This window comes from Chinchilla lanigera, unplaced genomic scaffold (assembly GCF_000276665.1).
Source record: "Chinchilla lanigera isolate Chin_1 unplaced genomic scaffold, ChiLan1.0 scaffold00049, whole genome shotgun sequence".
In the NCBI taxonomy this organism is placed as follows: Eukaryota; Metazoa; Chordata; class Mammalia; order Rodentia; family Chinchillidae; genus Chinchilla; species Chinchilla lanigera.
Genome location: NW_004955450.1, coordinates 6912380 through 6933580, shown reverse-complemented (window position 1 = coordinate 6933580; position 21201 = coordinate 6912380). Strand labels below are relative to the sequence as shown.

Sequence of the window (21201 nt, the reverse complement as noted above, 5' to 3'; positions counted from 1 at the left end):
CTTGGCCTGAGCCTCGTTAGTCTTACCCATTTGGGGTTCATTTAGATTTGGCAAAATTTCCGCCATTATTGCTTTGATATTGTTTCTATCCTCCCTCCTTTGTATTCTCCGCCAGGGATCCCAAAGGGTAAAAGTAGATCTTTTGTTATAGTTCCACAGATCTCTCAAGCTGTGTTCATTTTGTAAAGTCTATTTTCTCTTTGCTTTTCAGATTGGGAAATTGCTATTACTCTGCCTTCCGGTTCTCTAATTCTTTCTTCTATTCCTTACATTCTGCCAATGAGTCCACACATTGAGGTTTTCATTTTGATGCTTGGAGTTTTCAGTTCTAACATTTCCATTACTTTCCTGTTTATATCTTCTTTTCTGTTTCAAGCGTGTTCACAATGGCTATCCACGCATTTTTATCACAATCGCTTTAAAATCTTTGTTGAGTCATTTTCATGTCCTTGTATTTCAATGTTGGCATTATTTATCTTTTTAAAAATTCAGCTTGAGATCTTTCTTCTTAGCACAATGGGTTATTATTATTGTTTAAATTAAGACCTAAAAGCCGGGTGTGGTGGTGCATGCCCGTAATCCCAGCACTCGGGAGGCTGAAGCAGGAGGATCATTGAGAGTTTGAGACCAGCTTGAGTTACAAAGTGAGCCCAAGTTCAGCTGAATTGCATAGCGAGACCCTCTCTCAAAAAAAAAAATAAAAGAAACAATTAAGACCTAGCTATTGTTACATCATATTAGGAGACTCTGACCTTATTTTTTTTAGTACGTGTCTGAGTCCATGAGGATAACATCCCTTGTGTGGAGTCGGCACATGCACACAATGCATCTTAATTCCTTATTCACCCCCTTTCCCTCCCCTCTGCCCCCTCTCTCCTCCCTTGGTCTCCTTCCCCTTTGAGAAAGACCTGTCTCCCTCCGTCCCGTTATCTCTCTTTTATTTTCCTCTCTATTTATAATTTGGGTTTCTCACATAGGAGAAATGATGCGATATTGAAGCTTGTGTGTCTGATTTATTTCCCTTCACATTATAGTCTCAAGGAGCATTCATCTTCCTACAAATGACTCCAGTTTATCTTTCTTTATGGCGATGTTCTTTGAAGCCTTTGGGTCCAGTTGGCCCATCTTGATGCCATCGGCTGTGGGTGGGCTGGGAGGATGCTGCCTTGTTGGCGTGAGATGCAGCAACAGGCCCAGGTCTCCACTCATCCCCTTGGTACGCGAGAAGGTGCTCGTCGCTACTGCTAGGTGGGACAGGAATCCCAGAGGTCCTCACTAACACCGTGGTGTGGTTATCCCATACCAGGAAGCCATGGTAAAGATCCTGACTCTCCTCCAGGCTCCTCTGAACCCCACTTCTGTGGGAAGGGGAAGTGGGGACCCCAGTGCTGCTCAGCAGGAGGGAAATGCAGGCTCCCTTGTCACCTCTGCTGGGGTGGGTGGGAGTGGGGACTGCAGTGTTTTCCTGTGGGGTCCGGCGCGAGGAAAGCAGGTTCAATGCTCCTGTCTTGCTAGATTTCCTTTTAAAATTTCCCTTTGGCTAAAGACAGCATGCTTTATGTGGGACTTTTTTTTTTTTTTTTAACCTGTGCCTGTTGCAGCTTCCTCGGCTCCAATTTTGAGAAGCACAGAGTACAGACAGAACCCAAGGAACTCATCGCCCTGCAATTCCTGGTGTCCTTCCGGCCCTGGTGTGTCCGCCTTCTCTCCAGGTTGCAGAGCCTGGCTACATTTATTCTGCATACAATGCACAGGAATTTGGGTTGTACTTAGCAGGAGCAACAGGGAAATTGTAACTGCCCTATCTGCCTGGAATCAGTAGCTATAGCCTTTACTTTTAAGTGACTGAGCCCTTCAAAAAATATTATAAGTGGAAGCTCCAAAACTTTAAGCAGGAAAAAACTGCTCCAGTTTGGTGAGGGTGGGGACCACAGCCACGCCCTCTGTCCCTAAGAACTCTTTGCGTACCTCCCCGAGGTCCTGGGATTCCGCAGAGAATGCCTCTGAAAACCAAAGTGCTAAGTGACCCCATCCCCCACAGTCGGGGGCACACCCAGGGCCGGCATCTATGGAGAAGGGAAGGCTTGGGGGCTAGGGATTTAGCTCAGTGGCACAGCGCCTGCCCAGCAAGTGCAAGGTCATGAGTTCGATCTCCGGTACCGGAAACAAACAAACAAACAAAAAAACAAAACAAAACAAAAGAAGGGAAGGCTTGATGGCTGGGAATGTGGGTAGATTTGGGGCACTTGGAGCTGTCTGGCTCCCTCCCAGTGAGTCCCCGTGGGCACAGACTTCGGCTGTCTTCCAGCAGCCCAGGCTGGCTTCCTGGTGGGGGGGATAGCGTTCAGTGAGACTGCCTGGTTTTGTTCGTTTGGGCTTGCTCTGAAGCTGCCTTTTTTACAAGCTGTGACCGCAAGAGTTTTCCCGGCTGTGAACTGCTTCCTTGCCTTGGGCGTGGACTTCTGACACCCTGCTGGAGCTGCTTTTCTTGCCCGTTGAGGACTTCATGCTCACAGGGACCTCCTGCAGCCAGGACTCCCGACCGTTGCCCTGCTCCACGGTGTCACAGGGCTGCCAGGAACGAGCGGGTGCTGGGGGCAAGGGACCCCGTCCATGGCTGGTCTGGGAATTGTCCAGGCCTGCAGAGCTCACACCCCACATCTGCTGGCGGGGCCATTGCTCCTCCCGTAGATGGGTAGCAGAAAAGATCTGGGACTTCTGAGGTTTCCTCTCAGCTCTGAATCCCAAACAGTGGCCCTGTAGAAGAGTTGCAGCTTGGGGACAAGCTGTCCTACAGGAAGTGACGTCAAAGGACCTTGAAGTCCTGTCAAGAAAAGCAAATGTAGACTGCAGTGGGACAGATGTTATCTGAAAGGATTCCTCCAAGAAGCGTGAAGGAACTTGGGCCTTCAAGTAAATGCTGTGGACAGGAAGTCTGCAAATATCTCTAGGGTCAGGAAGAAATTTCTTTCACAGGGAAGCATAAACCAAGCTAGAAAGAATGGGTTGGGGATGCCAAGGCCCTAGAGTGGCTTCTTGTAGACCTGAGGGTATTTTACCCCAGGCCAGCTGTCCCTGAGAACTGTTGGAGGGGGCAGCACGACCAGACTATGGGGCTTAAAGCCAGGGAAGGAGAGAAACTTGGCCCAAGTTTGGTAAATAATCATTTTCCCATCAACAGCAGGGACCCCACAGTTCTGCTCATTGCATGCTAGACCATGGGATCTGGAGGCCCCAGCCTGGCATTGCCGTGGTGTGACAAGCACACTGGAAGGCCGTGTGAGTGGAATGAGGAAGATAGGTCAGGGCTGGGGTATGAGATGGAGAGGGGAGTGTCTTTAACATTACTGTCTATCCTCAGGTACCCCAGAGCTCAAGTGAAATTCAGCCTGGTCTGTCTCATCCTGGCGAAGTTTTTTTCTTTTTCTTTTGAGACAGTATAGTTCAGGCTGGCCTTGAACTCACTATGGAGCCCAGGTTGGCCTCAAATTGGCAGCGATCCTCCTGCCTCAGCCTCCTCAGTGCTGGGATTACAGGTGTGTGCCGCCGCACCTGGTACTATTCCATTCTGGGATTTGAGTTGCACCTCCAGGACATGTAGACTTTGCCCAGCGCCTCTCTGCAGGGACAGGTCCCCATGGGCGAAGCCTCAGTAGGTGGAGGCTACCTCTGCACCCTGCAGAGGAGGGCATGTGCCGGGTGGGGGCGGTTCCCAGGCAGTGGCATGGGGCTGCCAGTCTGCCTGGCAGGCGGGTGGCGCTGCTCCCAGCTCTGCTTCCCTCCTCCCTCTCAGCCACCCCCTCTCCGCCTGCCACACAGCTGTTTTGCCAACACCGCCGCCTGATTATCTTTCAAGTGGCTTCTTGGAGCAGCTGCTCCCGCTTCTTCTTGCTCGGAAAACAAACAGCCTCTGTGTTGTCTTTTGCTCTCGGGAGGAGCAGCCCTCTGCTGCTTCCTGGAGAGGTTGGGGAGCTCCCAGGGCTGCTCCTTGCTAGGAATCTGGCTCCCGATGGATGCTAGGGGTTTCTGGGGTCTTTTGAGGTGCTCTGGGTAGGAAGTGGCTTGGTTACTTTTAACAGAACCAAATCCAGACCTCGGCAAAACCTCTGCATATTCTTTACCCTCTTGAAACACATCAATGTCTGACCACCTCTGATTCTGAAAGATCCCCGGGCGTTTGTCCCCAGCTCAAAAATCCCTGTCGGTTTGCAGAGCCTCTCAGAGAAGATCCTGCCCGGGCAGTCTGGCTGAGGTCTGCGCTGTGAAAGCAGGAGGTTTTCAGTTTCTGTTTGATGAACATGAAAGTCCTATCTGAAGTTGAATGTGTCTTTTAAATGCGCCTGTTCCACTCCTATCCACCAAGTGAGAACCAGAGTGCTTGGTGATCCCAGCCGCAACCTGGGGGGCTGGCTGGAGGGTCCGTGCCCTCTTGCCAGGCAGCGGCTGCCTTTCCAAGCTATGTGTGAAAACTTGCACCCTGAGCCCCGCAGTGTTGGAGGCCGGCTGGTGGCACGGGCCGAGTGAGAAGCGGTGGCCTGCTAACTGCGCTGGGGTGAGGCTGGGCATCGGGACGACTTCCACAGTGCGGGCTCCCTCAGGAGAGGGACCTCTGAGGCTGCTGACCCGGGTGTGGGCAGGCAGGAGCCGGGGGCCAAGCTGGTGTGTGCAGAGACACGCGAGACCCACCAGCACGCCCCTGTCCTCTGCTAGAGGCCAGTCACCTGTGAAATGTGTCTGGGGTCTGTCCCCCGATTTCCCATTGAATTGGGACGACATCCTTGCTTGTCATCACCCTGGAATGCTTTGCTGCTCCGTGCTTTGTTGCAGTGACCTCCTCGGTCCCTCTGGGTCCTGCCTTGCTCGCCCACGCCCGCCCCGCCTTGCCCTGCCGGTTGTGTGCTGTTGTACCCCACACGCATGCATCCTGCCGCCCCTTCTTTCCCCCCTCCGAGACTCTCCTGAGGGCCTGCTGCTTTCTCTGGCTCCTCCGCCTCCGGGTGCTCACGTGGGCTTTCTCCCCACCCATCTGCAGACTCGTAGCTGTCCCAGCGACGGGGCCTCTGGCTCTGCTGGTCTCTCCTTAGACCCGAGCTCCAGACGTTGCCCAGACACCCTGGGGTGATCCGCATCCTAGACTCCTAAGCCCCAGCCTAGCACCCCAAGCGGTAGCCCTGACCGTGAGCACCCCGCGGGGTCCCAGGCATCGCACGGCTGCACTGTGACCGCACGCACAGCACGGCATGGCGTCTGCGTGCTGCCGACTCCCTTCCTCATGTACCTGAACCCGCGTGGCCTCTTCGTGACACCATCCAAGCATCTGAACTCAGCATCTTCAGAAGTAGACTCTTGGTCCCCCCAAGCCATCTCCCCCTTCCATCCCACGGCAGCAAGCACCGCCCCGCACCGCTCCAGCTCTCCCTCCGCCAGCCCCGTGTCCAGATACACCGGCAAACCCCTTCTGTGATGTTGTCCTTGCTCTCCTCTGGTGCCACTGCTGCTCTGCTCCAAGCTGCCACTGTCACTTCCACGGAGCTGACCCGAGAGGCACCCGAATGACCCCCCCGGCCCATTCATTCTGTTCCACCAGCGGAGAAGGAAGTGAGGCTCAGTGCCGCTTTCCTTAGTACTCCTCCCCACACCTGCGAAGAATGCAAGCTCCCCGGGCCAGGGACACTTGACATCCACCCGCCTCTCCCTTCATCACTTGCCGCTCTGCGGTCTGTTCTCCAGGGTCTTCCTGCTGAGACTGTCAGTCCTTTGAATGGGACAAGCACTTTCCTGCCGCAGGGCTTCTGTACACGCTGTTCCCTCTGCCCCCCACACTGTTCCTGGGTCTGTGTCTCCGGCTTTCTGGAGCTCATAGTTTGTAATTGTACACGTATGGCATTAATGTTTGTCTTGTACGTCTGTTACACAAGACAGTAAGCTCCACGAGGGCAGGGGCCGCATCTCACTTTTCCTTACCTTGCGTAGAGTGGTGCTTGGGAAATATTTGTTGATGAGTGGGGTGGGTTTTATTTCCTCCTGCGCAGCGCCACCTGCTCCGGCCCTGGGGTTCTGCTGTGCTCTGCTCCGGCCAGACTCATTTGTCCCGGTCTTAGTCCTAGCCCACTCTGTCCCGGTCTCTTCTGACCTGGCCTCTGCTGCTCCATCCTGTTCTCTTCTGTTCCACCCTGTTTAGGCTGTTCCATGCTCTTTTGTTATTTTCTTTTAAGCTCTATTCTGTTCCGGCTTTTCTCCCTCCCTGTCTCTATCTGTACCTGTATGCCCTTGCTTCTTTTCCCTTACATTCTGTCCAGATTCACTCGCTTTCCTCTGTTCTGAGGGAGTCCTCTCCCACTGCCTGGTTTCCCCACACCCCCAGCGCCTCCCTCAGGGCTGTGGGTCCCCTGCTCTGTGGTTGAGTGTGTTTGTCCCCAGGGCTCCCCCTGCTGGAAGCCTGGTCCTCAGCCAGGTGGGGCCGGTGTAGGAGCCAGGAATCAGGTCCCAGCCTTGCCGTGGGAAGGGACGGACTCTGGTCTCTCAGGAAAGTCCGTTCTCTCCAGAGTGGGCTATCACAGAGCGAGGCCTCCCACCCACGCAGGTGACCGCATCCATGCCCATGCCACCCTCTCTGCCTCACTTCGATGTAGCCCTGGGGGACCTTGCTGGAGGGCAAATAGACGGGACCGCAGATCTTAGACTTCTGCCAGCCTTTGGCTGGAACAGTAAGAGTACAAGAGCAGGAAATGTCACCCTGGGCGGGCAAGAGGCCCTCTGGAGGGGGAAGGGAGGGTGGAGAGGGGTGATTTCGCTGGGGCCTTGGCTGCCCTGAGACAGGGTTTGGTTAGAAGGGGGGGCAGCGCATGGGAGAGGCAACCATGGGCCTGGGTGTTGGGGCTCCCCACAGCCTCAGCCTGGAGACCAGAGGGTGCAGAGTAACGGGAGACGAGAGATTGCAGCAGCTGGGTCACCAGCCGTCTGCTGCTGCTGCAGAGCTTTGGTGCCTCCAGAGCAGGGGCCCTCAGTGTTTGGAAATGACTGTCAAGCCGCCACCCCGCCTGCCTGACGTCAGAACAACAGGAGAGACTGCATGGCTCAGCGGACAGAGAATCCTGGCACAAGCTGCTTAGCCTTCCTGAGCCTCAGTCTCCACATCTGTAAAATGGGATAACTAACTTGAATTGTGCGAAAATGAAATAGTTTAGAGTACTGGGCAGAGACCCGGATAAGCATTCAGTCCAGCACCTCACAATATGTGTGCTCAGGTGCAGTTCCCCCTCTCCCATCTTACACTGTTCACTCCAGTCCACCCAGATCTTACCAGGTCAGCTCTGAGTTGCAGGTTCCTGACTGTGATGGGGAGGGTAATGTGAAACAAGCATGCAGTGTTAGAGGGGCGCTGTAGAACTTTGGTTATTTTGAGACTGAGGTGACCAGATGCATGGTGTAAATGCTTGTTGACTGATTGTAGCTCACTTACACCTGCCATAATAATATTTGGTGTAAAGCTGGGTACATAGCAGCTGGCTTGAAGCCAATGTAAAAAGAATCTGAAAGGGTGGGATGTAGGTAGCACCCTTTGCAAAGCAGACCAGACAGGTGGAAGGCGGGGCGGAGCTGAGGAGACCGGTGCCAGACCTCCAAATCTATTCGGAATCAGGGAATTAGGAGACAAGGGAGGAGCCTGCCAAAAAGAATTTATCTCGGAAGTGGAGCTGGGGGATTTGCACTAATATTTTCGGAAATTGAAACTCCAACCATGAAATTGCCTATCATTTATCATACATGGTCTCTCCAAGGGGAAGCGGAAAAGCATTTAGTCTTATTGCTTTTTAAACACATGATTGCTGAGCACGGCCATCCGGGCTGCGGTTTGAAGAGATGTTGCAGCTACAAGGGTCCGGCCAGCAAGTCGCCCCACGCTAGCAGGAGGCCGCTGCTGCACACCCGCCTCGGCAGCGCCGGGCCCAGCAGGCTGGGGCGAGCGGGTGTGAGGGGAAACCCTGACGCCTGGCCTTTCCCTGTCCCTTCTTCAGGCCTAGTAGCAGGGTCACCTTTAAATCCTCCATATCCCAGTTCCAAGCCTCTCTCTGTCTCTCTCTGTCTCTGTCTCTCTCTCTACCTTTCCACGCGCTGCGTTCCGTTGTTGTGAGTTCTCACCAGACTCCGGGCAGTTCTGAAGATCCGGGCAGCTGGGCCTGAGGCGATGAGTGAGTGAGAAGAGGCTGGAGGCTTGGCAAGGAGTTTTGCACACGAAGCTCCTGTCCCAGTGGGACTGCGGTGCCTGTGAAGTGGTGAGTGGATGGGGCAGAACCCCAGGCTGCGCCCTCTGCTCCCAGCCACACTGCGAGAGGCAGGAAGCGGCCCTCGGGGGCTGTAGACCTGTTAACCATTTACAGACAAAGAGTCCGCATTCCAGTTCAGACTAGGGAAGCTGTCCGAGATCACAAGGCTGGAATCTCGCGGTGACCCTGAGACTCTTGCCCAGGTCTTCTGATGTCTGGAGCTGCGCTCCTTCTCCTGAACAGAGAAGAGCCCCAGGCCAGCAGATAGTCCCTTAGACAGGGAGCCAAGGGGCAGGAAAACCTTCACAGCCCAGCCTGCCCCTCCAGGGCAGTGTGGGCCTGGGGCAGGGAGCTTATGATTCAGCCGCCCAGGCTGATTCTGGGCTTAAATCCCCAGTCACCAGCTGTGCAGATGACACCGTGCTCCACCTAAATCCGGATCTTAGGAGCAGATCTCAGGCTGCCTCCTGGACACCCGCAGGCACCATTCGGTGAATGCTGTGTTTCGGGAATTCCAGGTTCCTTTCAGCAGTCTTCACACCCAAGGCTGATGGCTGCACTGCCCGAGGCAGGGGTTCATCCTGTGAACCGGGTCCTCCTCCTGCCTTTCCTCACGAGGCGGGACCGGGGAGTGGGTTTGTGTCACAGCCTTTGGTGTCTTGTGGTGCCCTTCGTGCTATCCAGTGCCTCTTGTAGGACAGCCACGGAGGCAAATACCATGTAGGATTCAGTCCTGGCCTGGGGTGTGGGAGCCAATGAGGTCTCTCGAATGCTAGTATTTCGCCCTTTATTAAACATCAGGACATAAAAATTTCTCTTCATACCTTGAAAGACCAGAAAGTGCAAGCGTGATGAAATGTTCAATCCTAGTCACTATATCGGCCTATCATGTAGTCTCTTTTATGATATATATTCTTCCTTCCCTTTGTACATGTCTATTTTTTATTTTATATATGAAACTTTCCATATATATATAAAATTTATTTATAACACTGAACTTATCCATTTTCACAATTTCTAAGTGCACAGCTCAGTGGCATTAAATCCATTTATCTTGTCGTGCAGCTGTCACCGCCATCCAGCTCCAGGACTCTCTTCCTCTTGTAAAACTGAAGCTCAGTAATCATTAAACAGTTCCCCATTTTCCTGTCCCCCTCCGCCTCAGGCAGTCACCAGCCTATGGTCTGTCTCTTTGAAACTGACTACTTTAGGTGCCTCTTTGGTTGGCCCCCTCTGGTACTTGAACTTTTGTGACTGGCTTGTGTCACTTAGCATAATGCCCTTAATGTCAGAATAATATTCCATTGCAGGTACAGACCATATTGTATTTATGTATTCGTCCATCAGGGAACACTTGGCTTGCTTCCACCCCCTTGGCTGTTGTGAATAACCCTGCTATGAGCCTGGGTGTACAAATATCTGTTCAAACCCATGCCTTCAATTCTTTTAGGCACGTGGCTGTACACGGTCTTTAATTTTCCATTTCCTCAGCTTCATTGGGTAGATACCTATTAAGACAAGGAGCAGATATTCCTGCCTGATATTGAATCACACTATATGCCCAGTCCATAACTGGCAGCCTTTAAGGGGCTGGCGGAAGAAAAGCTGCTCACGTCATGGCGGTCAGGAAGTAGGGAGCAAAGGAAGGAGCAGGGCAGAGAGATACAGGATTTTCTCAGTGATCCTCCTGTTCCAACCAGGCCCCTCCTCCTAACAGCACCTTTAGTTATGGATTCATCAGTGGATTAACCCGCTGGTGATATAGCACCTCCATCATGCAATCCCCTTTCAGGAGCCCGCTTCTGAGCATTCTAGATTTAATGGGGGAGCATTGTAGATCTAAGCCATAGCGGCCTCCCTCACTTTGCCTCTCCGCCTAGGCTCCAGCCCTGCTCCAAGGGTCATGTGCCCCCGGGCAGGATGCATGTCCCAGTGTTCAGGTCTCACGGTCCTCGCTGTGCTGCTCTCTCTCTGCTCACAAGGCAGCTGCTGCCTGTGGAGCTGTCCTGTCTCTCAGGGAGAAACCTCTGTCTCTCAGGGCTTCTGCAAGCATCCATGCAGCACCTGGCATGTCACAGCTGGGCAGAGACCCCTCACAGTGAGCCTTGCCAGGGCATGAAATGTGTCCAGCTCATCCACCTCTCTGACACCGGGTCTGACCAGGAAGAGCTCTTTGTGGTTGTTTCCTGAGCGCAGGATTGTCAGGTCTGCTCCTGACCTTGAAAGTTTCCGCTCTGATTGGGTGGTCTGATTGGGCGGCATTGTTGGACTGGTCCTTCCATCCACATCTCTCTCTTACCCTGTCACCCACTTCTCCTGGGGGCAGCCATAGCCCCATCTTTTAAAAAAAAACCCACTCTATTGCCCAGGTTCCCTAAAGCTGTGGGTTCCGTGTGACACATCTGGCCAATGACCTACAACCAAGAAGGTCCTCGGTTTTGTGATGAAGGGCTGAGCCAGTGGGTGGGTCTCTTTTGCTAAACAGTCCTTCCCCTTCCTCCTGTCTGGCATGCTGGTGATCGAGGGGTTGTCCTGTGAGCAAGGGACAGGAAGTCACAAGGGGGGAGGAGGTGAGCAGGACCCTGGGTGCTGGGAGTGGTAGGAGGAGTTTGCATTCTATTCTAGATGCACTGGGGTTGCTGGGGTTTCCCACAGGGGAGTGACACTGTGAGGTTTCCTTGTAGAAATCTGGCTCTGCTGCTGCCCCGGGAGCCGCATGTTGGCAGGGCAGGGGGGGTGGCTGGGGTGGCCGCTGGCGGCGCCCTCACATCCGGGCAGCTTTGCAGTGTGGGGTGGTCTGTTTCTAAGGTGTAGAATGAGCTCCTTCTTTTGTGGGCTTTTGTGTGGCTGGGTTAGGGTGGCCTCTAAGGCTGCTGTTGCCTCAGCCACCCACTGGGTGCCCTGTGCTTTCTAGAGTTGGTTTCAGCCTTTCTACTAGTCCTGAGGAGCAGATGTGAGGGACTCTCTGGTGCAGATGAGGAAAGCGAGGCTCTGTGGAATGCCCGAGGCCTCCAGCCTGTCCTTCCCGCCACCCTCGGGGCTACCAACAAAACTGGGAACCCTCATTATACACAACTAAGTATCCCTGAAGTGTGGAGAGGCATCCGGTGAGCTCCCGGGAGCCTGGTGGGCCCTGCCCTCCCCTGGGGGCTGTCCTAGGGGCAGTGGGGACAGCTATGCAGGCAGAAGCCCAGGCCAGGACCCCAGCTCTGGCCCTTGCCTGCGAGGCTCCACTTCCCTCTGTGCCCTCCCTTCTGGCATGAGGAGGGCTAGACAGTCCCCCAGCCCTTCACCCCTACATGCTGGGACTCTGGTACTGTCTTTGGCCTCCAGCCCGTTGGGGACTAAGAACATGGCTTGTCCCTCTTCTGACACCCTTCTGCCCGGCATTACCTCCTTCCTAGGCCTTCTCCAGCCCAGACACTTGAGGTGTGGGGCTGTAGCAACATCGCCTCATGCCGTCAGGCTCCCAGTGCCTCCCTCGCAAGCCCAGCCCCTCTCCTTAACAGCCTGGCTCTAAATTCCCCATGGAAAGCAGACATTTATCCAGCGATGCAGGCAACGGCTTCCCTGGGATCCAGTAATCGCAGCCTGAGTGCCTGCCTTGTACAGACGCGCGCTGGGAGCTATGCACGTTTACTCTTTGCATCCTTAACCTTCTCCCTGCCAGCAATGCGCTTGTTTTCCCCTTTTGCAGAGGAAAAGCTGCAGCCAGGGAGAAGTGAGGAGACTCGACTAAGCTCTCACAGCTTGGGTGTGGCAGAGATGGGTTTCGAACCCAGAACTCAGTGAGTGGCGGAACCTGGCTTGTACCATGTGACCCAGGAGTGCGGACTTTGCATTAGTGACCCTACCCCTGGGGATCTCCTGACAGCTTCTCCTCCAAGCCAGGCGTCCACACTCCCGGGCAGCATGCTTCTCAGGGCACCCCCAGGAAGGACAGTTGGACTGCTGGGTGGTTGCTTGGTGGCAGCGTCGGAGGGCAGGGGCTCTCTCTCCCGCTCTGGCAGGCAAGCATGCACAGCCACTGTCTCCAGGCAGCGATAGGATGAATAACTGATGGTGATTAGCTAAATCATAACATCGCTCATGCCATGCATAAGTGATGAGCCAACTGGTGCCAGGCCGCGGCGGGCGGCAGCGGGCACCCCCACCTCAAGCCCCCCCAGCCCGGAGAAGCCACCGCCGCGGCACCGCCTCCCTGTGTTATCTGGCACATCAAGTGCTGCGACAATGAATATAGATTGACCTTATTATAGCAGCCGGCTGCTGGTGCCAGGCGCAGCCAGGCATACTTTGCACAAATTAAAGGTGTCAGCATGTAATTTACGGTTCACGGCGGTGAGCGGCAGTGGGGGTGGGGGAGGCACCGAGGCAGGTAGAGAGGAAGGTGGGCTGGCGCCGGGGCTGCACCGGGAACCGCACGCTAATGACAGGAGGGGCAGCCGAGGTGTCATTTCCATCCTGGGTTTGCTCGCTTTAGCTATTCATTGCTCAAGGAGGGCAGTCCCCTCCCCCCAGCTCCCCCCCACGCGCCGTGTGCATGTGTGTGTATTTTCCTGCTAAATTACTGGTTTTACCTGAAGAGCGTAAAGTAGGTGTGCTAATTTACAGCTCGGCAGATGAAGCCGCAGTGTGGGAAGCTGTCTGGGAAGCCTGTAATACGACATCATTTTACTAACACCCCCCAGAGCAGCTTGACATCTCGAGTTGGGCCTGTGATTAAAGTTGTAGTCTTTTTTCCCCGCCTGCTCCCTTCTCCAGCACGGAGAACAGATTAAACTCCAAGTAATAGATCTCGGTTTTCTTGCCATCCCACTGATATACACAGTACACAGTTTGACACCGAGAGTAAGTTATACATCACAAACAACAGCCTCTGCCCTTCACCGCCCGGAATTAATTTCCCATTTGCTAAGCTTTCCTCTTCTCCAAGACTATTTTCCTGGTGAGCAGGCTCTCTCTCTCTCTCTCTCTCTCTCTCTCTCCCTCAGCTTCTGCTTCAGAGAGCAGGGGAGGGAGATCATAGGTAAAGACCAGAAGAGGTGGCTCAGGACAGCTCCTGGATCCCTGCGGTTTACTGAGGAGGGGCTTCTGATGTCACCCTGCAAGCCCAGCCCTCTGAGTGACAGGTCTGTCCCACAGGACGCAGCAGAGAGGGAGATGGAGGAGTCGGATGCTGGCCCATCCCCCCCAGCCCCCTGCAGGCTGCTGTCTCTGCCCTGCCTGTGCCCCACCCACCCCACAGAGGGGACCTGGAGGAGGTACTGATGCTTTCAGCTGCCTCCTGGGCTTGGGGATGTGGGAGCACGGAGGCTGAGTACTTCCTCCCACTTCTGCCTGTGTGACGTCACTGCGTCTCCCGGAAGAGCTACCTCCCTGGTGGCTGCCACTTTTACGGGGTGATCCCTCTTCCGTGGCTCCAGTTCCCTGTCCCTTTAGGCTTCAGCTGGTAAGAGCTGCCCACTGCCTGTGGCCTCTGGGGGCCCCACTGTCCTTTTCGAGACAGTCTTTGCAAAAAGCCCCTGGATCTGTGTCTTTTTGGTTGAACCACCTGGGGGAATTCTGCATCCTGTGGGGACTGGGAGTGATGCCCAGGAGACCCAGTCTCCCCGGGGGACCCACGCTGGCCCAGGCCTCTTTCAGAAGGCAGGGCTGGAAGCAAGGAAGGCTGATGCTGGCAGAGGCGTGGGTAAACCAAGGAGGGCTTTTTGGAGGGGGCAAATGGGTCCTGAAGATAAATCAGAATCTGAACACAAGCGCAGGCCTTTCCACGCACCCCCCTCTAGACTGGCTGTGCCAGAATCACTGGGAAGGTGGGGCAGAGAAGCGCTTTAGACGTCAGACCCCAGGCCTCGTCTCCAATGTCCTGAGCCCGAATCTCTAGGGGCGCGGCCCAAGGATTTGTCTGTCTCAGGGCTGTGCAGACAGATGACCGACCCTGGGAGCTGCAAACCCTCCCTCAGACCCTCTGCACAGGGGGTGTGTGCAAAGGAGGCACAGAGAGGGCAAGGGACTTGCTCAGGGCCACACAGCACCTAGTTCCACAACCAGGGCTGGACCCCAGGTCTCTTGGCTCCCAGCACAGAGCTCCTGGCCGCTTATTTACCCAGCAGCTTCCTGATGGACCAGGCAGCAGCATCCCCCACCCCAGGAGTGTCCCACCCCTCCCCCACCCTGCAGCCTGCTCTCAGATGGCAAGCGGGGGGTGGAGGAAGGTGTTGGCGAAGCAAGCGCCTGGAATAACATGACATTTAGAAAATGAATCACTGGCACTTTCTGTTTTCTCCCCTGCACCCCACCCCCAGGCGCTCGCTCTGAGCTGTGGGAACACCAGGCCTTGTGAAGAGGAGACCCGGCTGCAGGCGCTGTACCCCTCTGGGTCTCAACCCGGGGACACTTACCAGCAGGCCTATCGGTGCCACCGGGCTGCCACAAGGAGGAGTCCCTCTGTCCTGCAGCCCACTGCCGCTCTGCTGTCCCTGGACTGCACCGTTAGTGGCCTTAGGTAGCTGGACCCCAGGATGGGGCAGCGCTGGAGCGGCCAGGGAAAGCCCAGCAGCTGGGTTCTGAGACAGAGGTGATCTCCAGGGTCCGTGTCCACATGCAGGGGCCCCGGCCTCCTCTGCCTCCCTCCGAGGTGTGGAAGGGGCTGGCACACCCTGGCCTCACCTGCAGAGCCCTGGTTTCTCTACCCAGCCCAGGCCTGGCTCACCCCGTGTCCTCGCAGTGCCGCACAGCACTGGGTACATGGGAGGGGCTGGGGACAACACTCTTCGGGCCCTCGGTAGTGACATCTGTGAAACAGGTCGGTGGCCAGGCTGCTAGGCACCTTCCGACTTGCCCTTCCTAGGCCTCAGCTTGCACAGCAGATGCCTCTGGGTGCTTGGGGTACAGGGGGGCTGGCACACAGTGGATCTCAGTTAATGTCCGGGGAGGGGAGAGGAGGAAGAAAGGGAGGGAGGGAGGAGGAGGTGCACGATCTTTCTTTGAGCTCCTTGCAAAATGGAACTCCATTCTAGAGCCTGGGAGGTGTGCCAGGACCTCTGCAGACTCCATCTCTGGGGTTCCTCAGGAAGCAGGAGGTGCTCAAGGCGAAGTGTCCCAGGCTCAGGGAAACCTGGGGACCCTGCCAAAGTGAAGCTCTGTGCAGTGCCCCGTGGAGCCCTTTCGCATTGGACTGGCCACAAAGAGGCCGGGGCTGCACAGGGGCAGGTGCCTAGAGGAGGGCGGCAGAGAGCGGCAGAACCCAGGGCCACCTGCGATTGCTCACCGGCCTTTGGCAGCCGCCACTATTCCCTGAATCATTCTCTGCTTGCCTGGCTGGGGCTGATCTCCACCAGCATCCTGGCAGGAAGTGTTCTCAGGTCCCTCCCGAGGTGACAAGGTGACAGGCATCAGCCAGCGGGAGAGTCTATACAGGTGCTGTGCACTTTCAAGGCAAACTTCCTCCTCTACGCTTCCTGCCCCTCTTCCTGGTTCTCTCCATGGCCACTTGGAGAGGATGCAGCCTGGAGCATCTCCTTCCCTTCCTGGACTTGCCACCCTTGCACAGGGAATGTTGGGTGGGGAGGACCAGAGACAGAGGGGGCCTGGCTTAGAAACCCATGCCTGGGGGCTTTAAAGTCAAGAAGGAAGCTTAGAGTAGGGAGCTACAACCAGGCCTTTGAACTGGAAGCTGAGACTCAGTGACGGTTAAACAACTCACCGCCCAGAGACTGAATATTCCCATTTTACAGATGAGGATGCAGTCACTGAGACAAAATGTGACCTGTCCAGTGCCACAGAACTCTGCCTGAACCCTGATCTCTGGGTTCCTAGTTCACACCCCAGATCTCCCGGGAGGGAGGGGTGCAGCCTGTATGTACATGATGTGTCTCTAAGTCACTGTGGTACAGGTGGGGGAAATCAAACCTCAAACAGCTGCAAGTCTGGCCAGCAATTATGCCTGCAGCTCTGCCAGGCTTCATGCTGTGGCCCTGAGGAGCCATCCCAGGCCACGTAGCCCCTCCTGCTCCAGAGCCCGGGTGCATTTGCTCTGAGAGACATGGGCATAAGGAGGCCCGGAAGGAAGCGAGGGGACACTCATGAGCAACCACTCCACGTGCTGAGCAGATGCCGCAGAGCCTTGGGGGCCGTCGTGAGGGACTTGTGGTGACACTCATTTTACAGACGAGGAAACTGAGGCTGGGTCTGCATGCTCTTCTCCCTCTTCCCTGCTTCCCTGCTTTCTAGAACCGTTTTCCCACAGCCCAGCATGGAGCCTTAGCTGGCGGCTGTGGGAACGGCATCCCACATGCCCTTCCCATGCCCTTCTTTGGTCCTGAGAGCTGAGCAGGGTTTCTTGGCCTCCAAGTCCCCAGGGGGAGAAACGGCTCAGCCAAGACATTGGCTTCCCCTGGCCGGCTGGGGAGGAGGCCTCAGAGGAGCCCGGGGGTGGGTGGCCGATGGGGCAGAGCACAGCCCTGATGACACAGGCTGGCGGCAGGGTCCTACTGGTCACATCTCCATCAGCTGCCAGGACCTGATGATGCTGGGGGAGGAGCAGGGAAGGAAGACAGCCGGCTGCCCAGGCCAGGGAGCCCACACTCCTGGGGGCTTATGGGATTAGGGGCTTCTTACCTCTCCATCCCCTCAACAGTGGAGACTTCCTGGAGCTGAGGCTTTAGGGGTTCAGTATCTGCCTGGATCCCAATGCCTGGGCCTCAGAAAGCATCTTCTGAACCCACAGGAGCTCCGACCACCCAGCTAAGCTGGGTACATGATGACAGAGTCTGGGGACTATGAGTTCATTCAGAAAGATCTGACTTTCCCATAGGTGTCCAGGACATAAGCTTATGAGATACCCAAGGCATCCACAGATCTGCACCTGCTTCCAGGCCCCAGAACAGGTTAGTCTCAGGTGGGGGCCTCAGAAAGGGTCCCAAGAAGAGAGCGCCGCCTGGAGCCTCTCTGGAGAAGCCCCTGGCCAGGGGTCAGCCTGAGAAAGGAGTGAAGAGCTGTGTTTTCTAAATGCTTCAATTTCTGCTCACAGTCAAGAAAAACAAATCCGATCACAGTCAGCTACATATGCATGTGTGTTTGTTTATGCATTATGTACATTCAGATGCGACAATATGTACACTATGAAAATGCACACATGTAGCAATCGCAAAATGAGATTTAAAAGTGTAAATAGCATTTCCGTTGCTCTCCTTCCATGACAGTTTTGCCTGCCCTCCGTGGAGAGCATTATGCGGCCAGGGCTTTAGAGCCAGATCGCCTGTGTGTGAATCGAGGGCTTCCTTCCCTTGCTGTGTGGTTTGAGGCCAGCTCGGGGGCCCAGTCTGCTCCTCTGTAGCCGGGTCCTCATTCCTGCTTGCCTGTGGTAGAGCTGAGGTGATAGGTGTGAGTTTATGGGCTAGAACTCTGTAGGTGGGGAGAGCTCTTGCGAGGTAACCATGGTAATTGTCACCAAGATCCGTTCATCCTTCCTAGCTATCAGTGAAACTGAACTCCAGTACCACAGCCTGCAGGCCCATGTTCTGAGCTGTCTCACTGTCACCAGAGATTGCCAGGGCATGGCCGAGCATAAACCTGTGACCCAGATAACAGTTGCCGTTTGCCAAATCCAATACCTGCAGGACAGATGTGGACAGTTGGACCTGCGCTTGTTGAAGGAAGGCTGGCCTAGCATCTCCCGGGGCAGGGCAGAGAGGCTGGTCACATTTCAGCTTTCTCTGTGTTCCTTTGGAAATAGCTGAAGTGTCAGCTTGGGTTCACAGGCTGGTCACGGTTCCGATTCCTAACTTCATAAGGCAAGGCCATGAATTATACAGTGCGGGAGCAGACGGTGCTAAGTAAGGATGCATCGCAAGCCGGGCTTAATAAGGATGCTCTGGCTATTCTTGGAAGGCATTTGCAAGTCAAAAATATGGTGCATGGAGCTCTGATGTCGACTTCAAATCCTGCCGATTTCAGCTGGGTCAGCACTATTTTCTGTCACATCCCGTCAACAAGAAACGAGGAGGGGGCACTGTACTTTGTTTGGCTTTGTGTTTTAATTTTAACTTTTTGGTGATAGCACAAATGGTCAAAATGTCTGCCTCCTCCCACCCGGGCCCCCGCCATGTCAACACACATCTCTCAGACTCAAACGGTGGGGACAGACATTCCCCAGCTGCAGAATTAGGAAGTGCTCCTGTCAAATAGTTCCGTGCTACGCAGTGAGATGATAAAAGTTTTTCTCCTTCTTTCCCAGGTTTTCACCAAGGTCCCGTATGGCCCTTAGCTGCTGGTCTCTATGACACGAGTGTACCATGTGTTAGGAATCTCAGCTGAAAAAGGTGAAGGAGAAGAGACCAAGTCTTTCACAGTTCTCCCCAAACAGTACCTGGCATCTATTGAAAAGTTAAATTGCACTAGAGGAAAAGAACCAGAGTAAAAGTGGCGTTATGGTTTGTGTCTGGAGGTCTGCTCAAGGCCTCATGCAGTCATGGGGGTGGGCTTCTGGAGTTTATGATTGATCCATGGTCCAATGCTGGGACTATGGGTGTGAGTGCTACATCTACCCTGGGGCAGTTAGCTTGCGTATAATATAAGGGAGGGAAACAGGCTTGCTCTTCCTGCTACCCTCTCCTCCCTTTTTGCTCTCGCTGCTTTTTGCTGTCTTCCGCCACCATGAACTATTGCCCTCTGCCATGTGCCACCCTGTCTTGGAGCCAGCCAAGTACAGACTGAAACCTCCACAAACTGTGAGCTAGATAAACCTTTCCTTCCTTAATTCTGGGCGTTGGGTATTTTGTCTCAGTGAGAGAAAAGTAACTGAGACAAGTAGACATGCTGCATCTCATATAAAATGCTACCAGGTAGGCAGTTTAGTAATCCCAGGTGGTACCCTTGGTGCTTCCAGAGAATGGGCTATATCACGAGCCGGTGCTGGGTCTGGGTGATATGGGGGTCCCATTGGGACTTCTCTTTATAGGCATATGTAGGGTCTGTGGACAAACAGAGGATTTAAGGGGACCAGCAAGCAGACATCAAGCCTCAAGAGGCTTGGAGGCTTGGAAATAGGAATACCAAGAGGCCTCTACAAACTTCCTTTGTGGCCCCTGATGACAACAAAGTTTCGTGGTCTCTCTCACAAAGTTAGCATCTTTGTGTACACAAAGGCCAGAGGTGTTCTGGGGACTCTTAAGTGTAAACACCACCCAGTGCTATAGTATCGATGGCAGCCACAGGCTCCTGTGACTTCAACACCACGCAGGCTGGAATAGTCCACATGTTCATGAGAAGTGGACCAGTGCTCCTCAGACTTTGGAATGCTCAAGAGTCCCCTGTGGATCCTGTGGAAACCAAGATCCTGAATTTGGAAAAGATCCAATTTTGGAAAGTGCTCAGGCCATGGTGCGGGCCCACAGACCCCACTTTGAGTAGCACGGGTGTAGAGGAGGCTCAGTGTTCCGGGAAGACTTCTGTGTGTGAGCCCTAGGTTCTGGTGCTGTGATGGGGTCACCTGGTTTCATGTCTGCCTCCAGGTTGTGACATAGATGCCAGGTCACAAGTCCACAGGGACAGGGATATGAGAAAGACCACAAGGCAGGAGAAGCACGGGGTTCTCCTAGCACCGCCTTGGTTTCTACTTCTCAGCTGTGTGACCTCAAGCAACCTGTATGGCTTCCTCTCCCTCTTGCACCTAGCCCGGGGCAAGAGGCATCCTCACCCATCTCATACAACTGAGTGGGGTTGAGATTCAGAGGCCGGGTGGTGCCCAGGCAACGAGCAGCCGCGGACAGAGGATGGCATCACTGAGTTCACATCCTGGTCTGGTACGCAGGGCAACCTCACTTACCTCCATGGCCCCAGCGATGAGGACGATGGCTGCAGATGAGCATGAGCCCAAGGTGATCTGGAGAGAGTGGTGTAGGTTCTACTTTGATGCCCGTTTCATTCCTCTCAGAGACTGGAAAGAAACTTCCAGGACTGATTCAAGCCACGCCCCCAGTCCAGATCTCCCAGCCAAAGCTTCTCTGTACAAGGTCCTGGTGGCTTGCAGGAGCTGAAGCTCGATGAAGTCCAAGGCCACAGTCCCAAGCCATGAGGCTGGCTTCAGCCGGCTCATCCTAAAAAGTCTGCCCGTGGCAAATCCAGCTTCTCATCTGGGACACTCCGACAGGTAGATTGTTTTTATCCACTTTATCCCTCAGTATTAGAACAGAAAATGGCCCAAAGCACCTCTTCCCTCCTGATTGGGGATAAGTGAGCCCAAGAAAGACAATAAGATGGATCTCTTGCTGGGCGGTCACTATATTTGCATTGCCTCGGAGATGCCTATAGATGTCTGCCTTCGTAGACATTTGTCCCTTACACTTCCTTCTAGCAACACCCCCGTGGTGGATTGACAGCTGGTGGTCAACTTGTAACACCCACCTGAACTGAAGCAGTGCGTGCTGCCTGTGGGAGGCCCACCTGAGGACTGTTGCCGGAAACATAAGTGGCAGAACTAGAGAGGAAGAAGTTTAGAAGCTACTGGGAGGCTGTTGGAAGCTGCTGCGAAGCTGCTAGGGAGCTGCTGGTTGTCTTGAGCTATTCTGCCGGAGGACTTTGTCATGCTGGCTTTCCTGATGAACTCAGCTGTTTTCATCAGAGGAGGAGCTTTGGACCTCATTGTCGCTGAGAACGGCTTCGGTTCACTTTAGGGGAGCTCTGGTCCTCACTTTGAGCATTGCTTCCTGGCTCTGGAGGAGAAGAGGGTACACTGCTCAGTCTCCTGGAGGAGCTTGTCCCATTGGCTTCCCTGATGGGACCTTGGCTCTCCCCCACATCAGAGGAGCTCGGGACCTCACTGTCACTGCAGATGGCTGTGGTACTTTTCTGGGGAGCTCTGGTTTTTACTTTGAGCATCATTTCCTGGCTTCAGTGCAGATCCCTCGGCCTGCTGGCACAGATCCTTCTT

At 54.6% G+C, this 21201-nt stretch overlaps 1 protein-coding gene across 1 annotated transcript; it reads right to left on the bottom strand.

The window, feature by feature from the left end:
* Nucleotides 1–2211: 2211 nt before the first annotated feature.
* On the bottom strand, nt 2212–9885 carry LOC102004443. The gene is made up of 3 exons (XM_005393876.1): nt 9881–9885; nt 8143–8364; nt 2212–2824 (listed from the first exon to the last, which is right to left on the bottom strand). Exons 1-3 carry the CDS (start codon nt 9883–9885, stop codon nt 2398–2400), a joined length of 654 nt encoding a protein of 217 aa, XP_005393933.1. The 3' UTR covers nt 2212–2397.
* Nucleotides 9886–21201: the final 11316 nt, after the last annotated feature.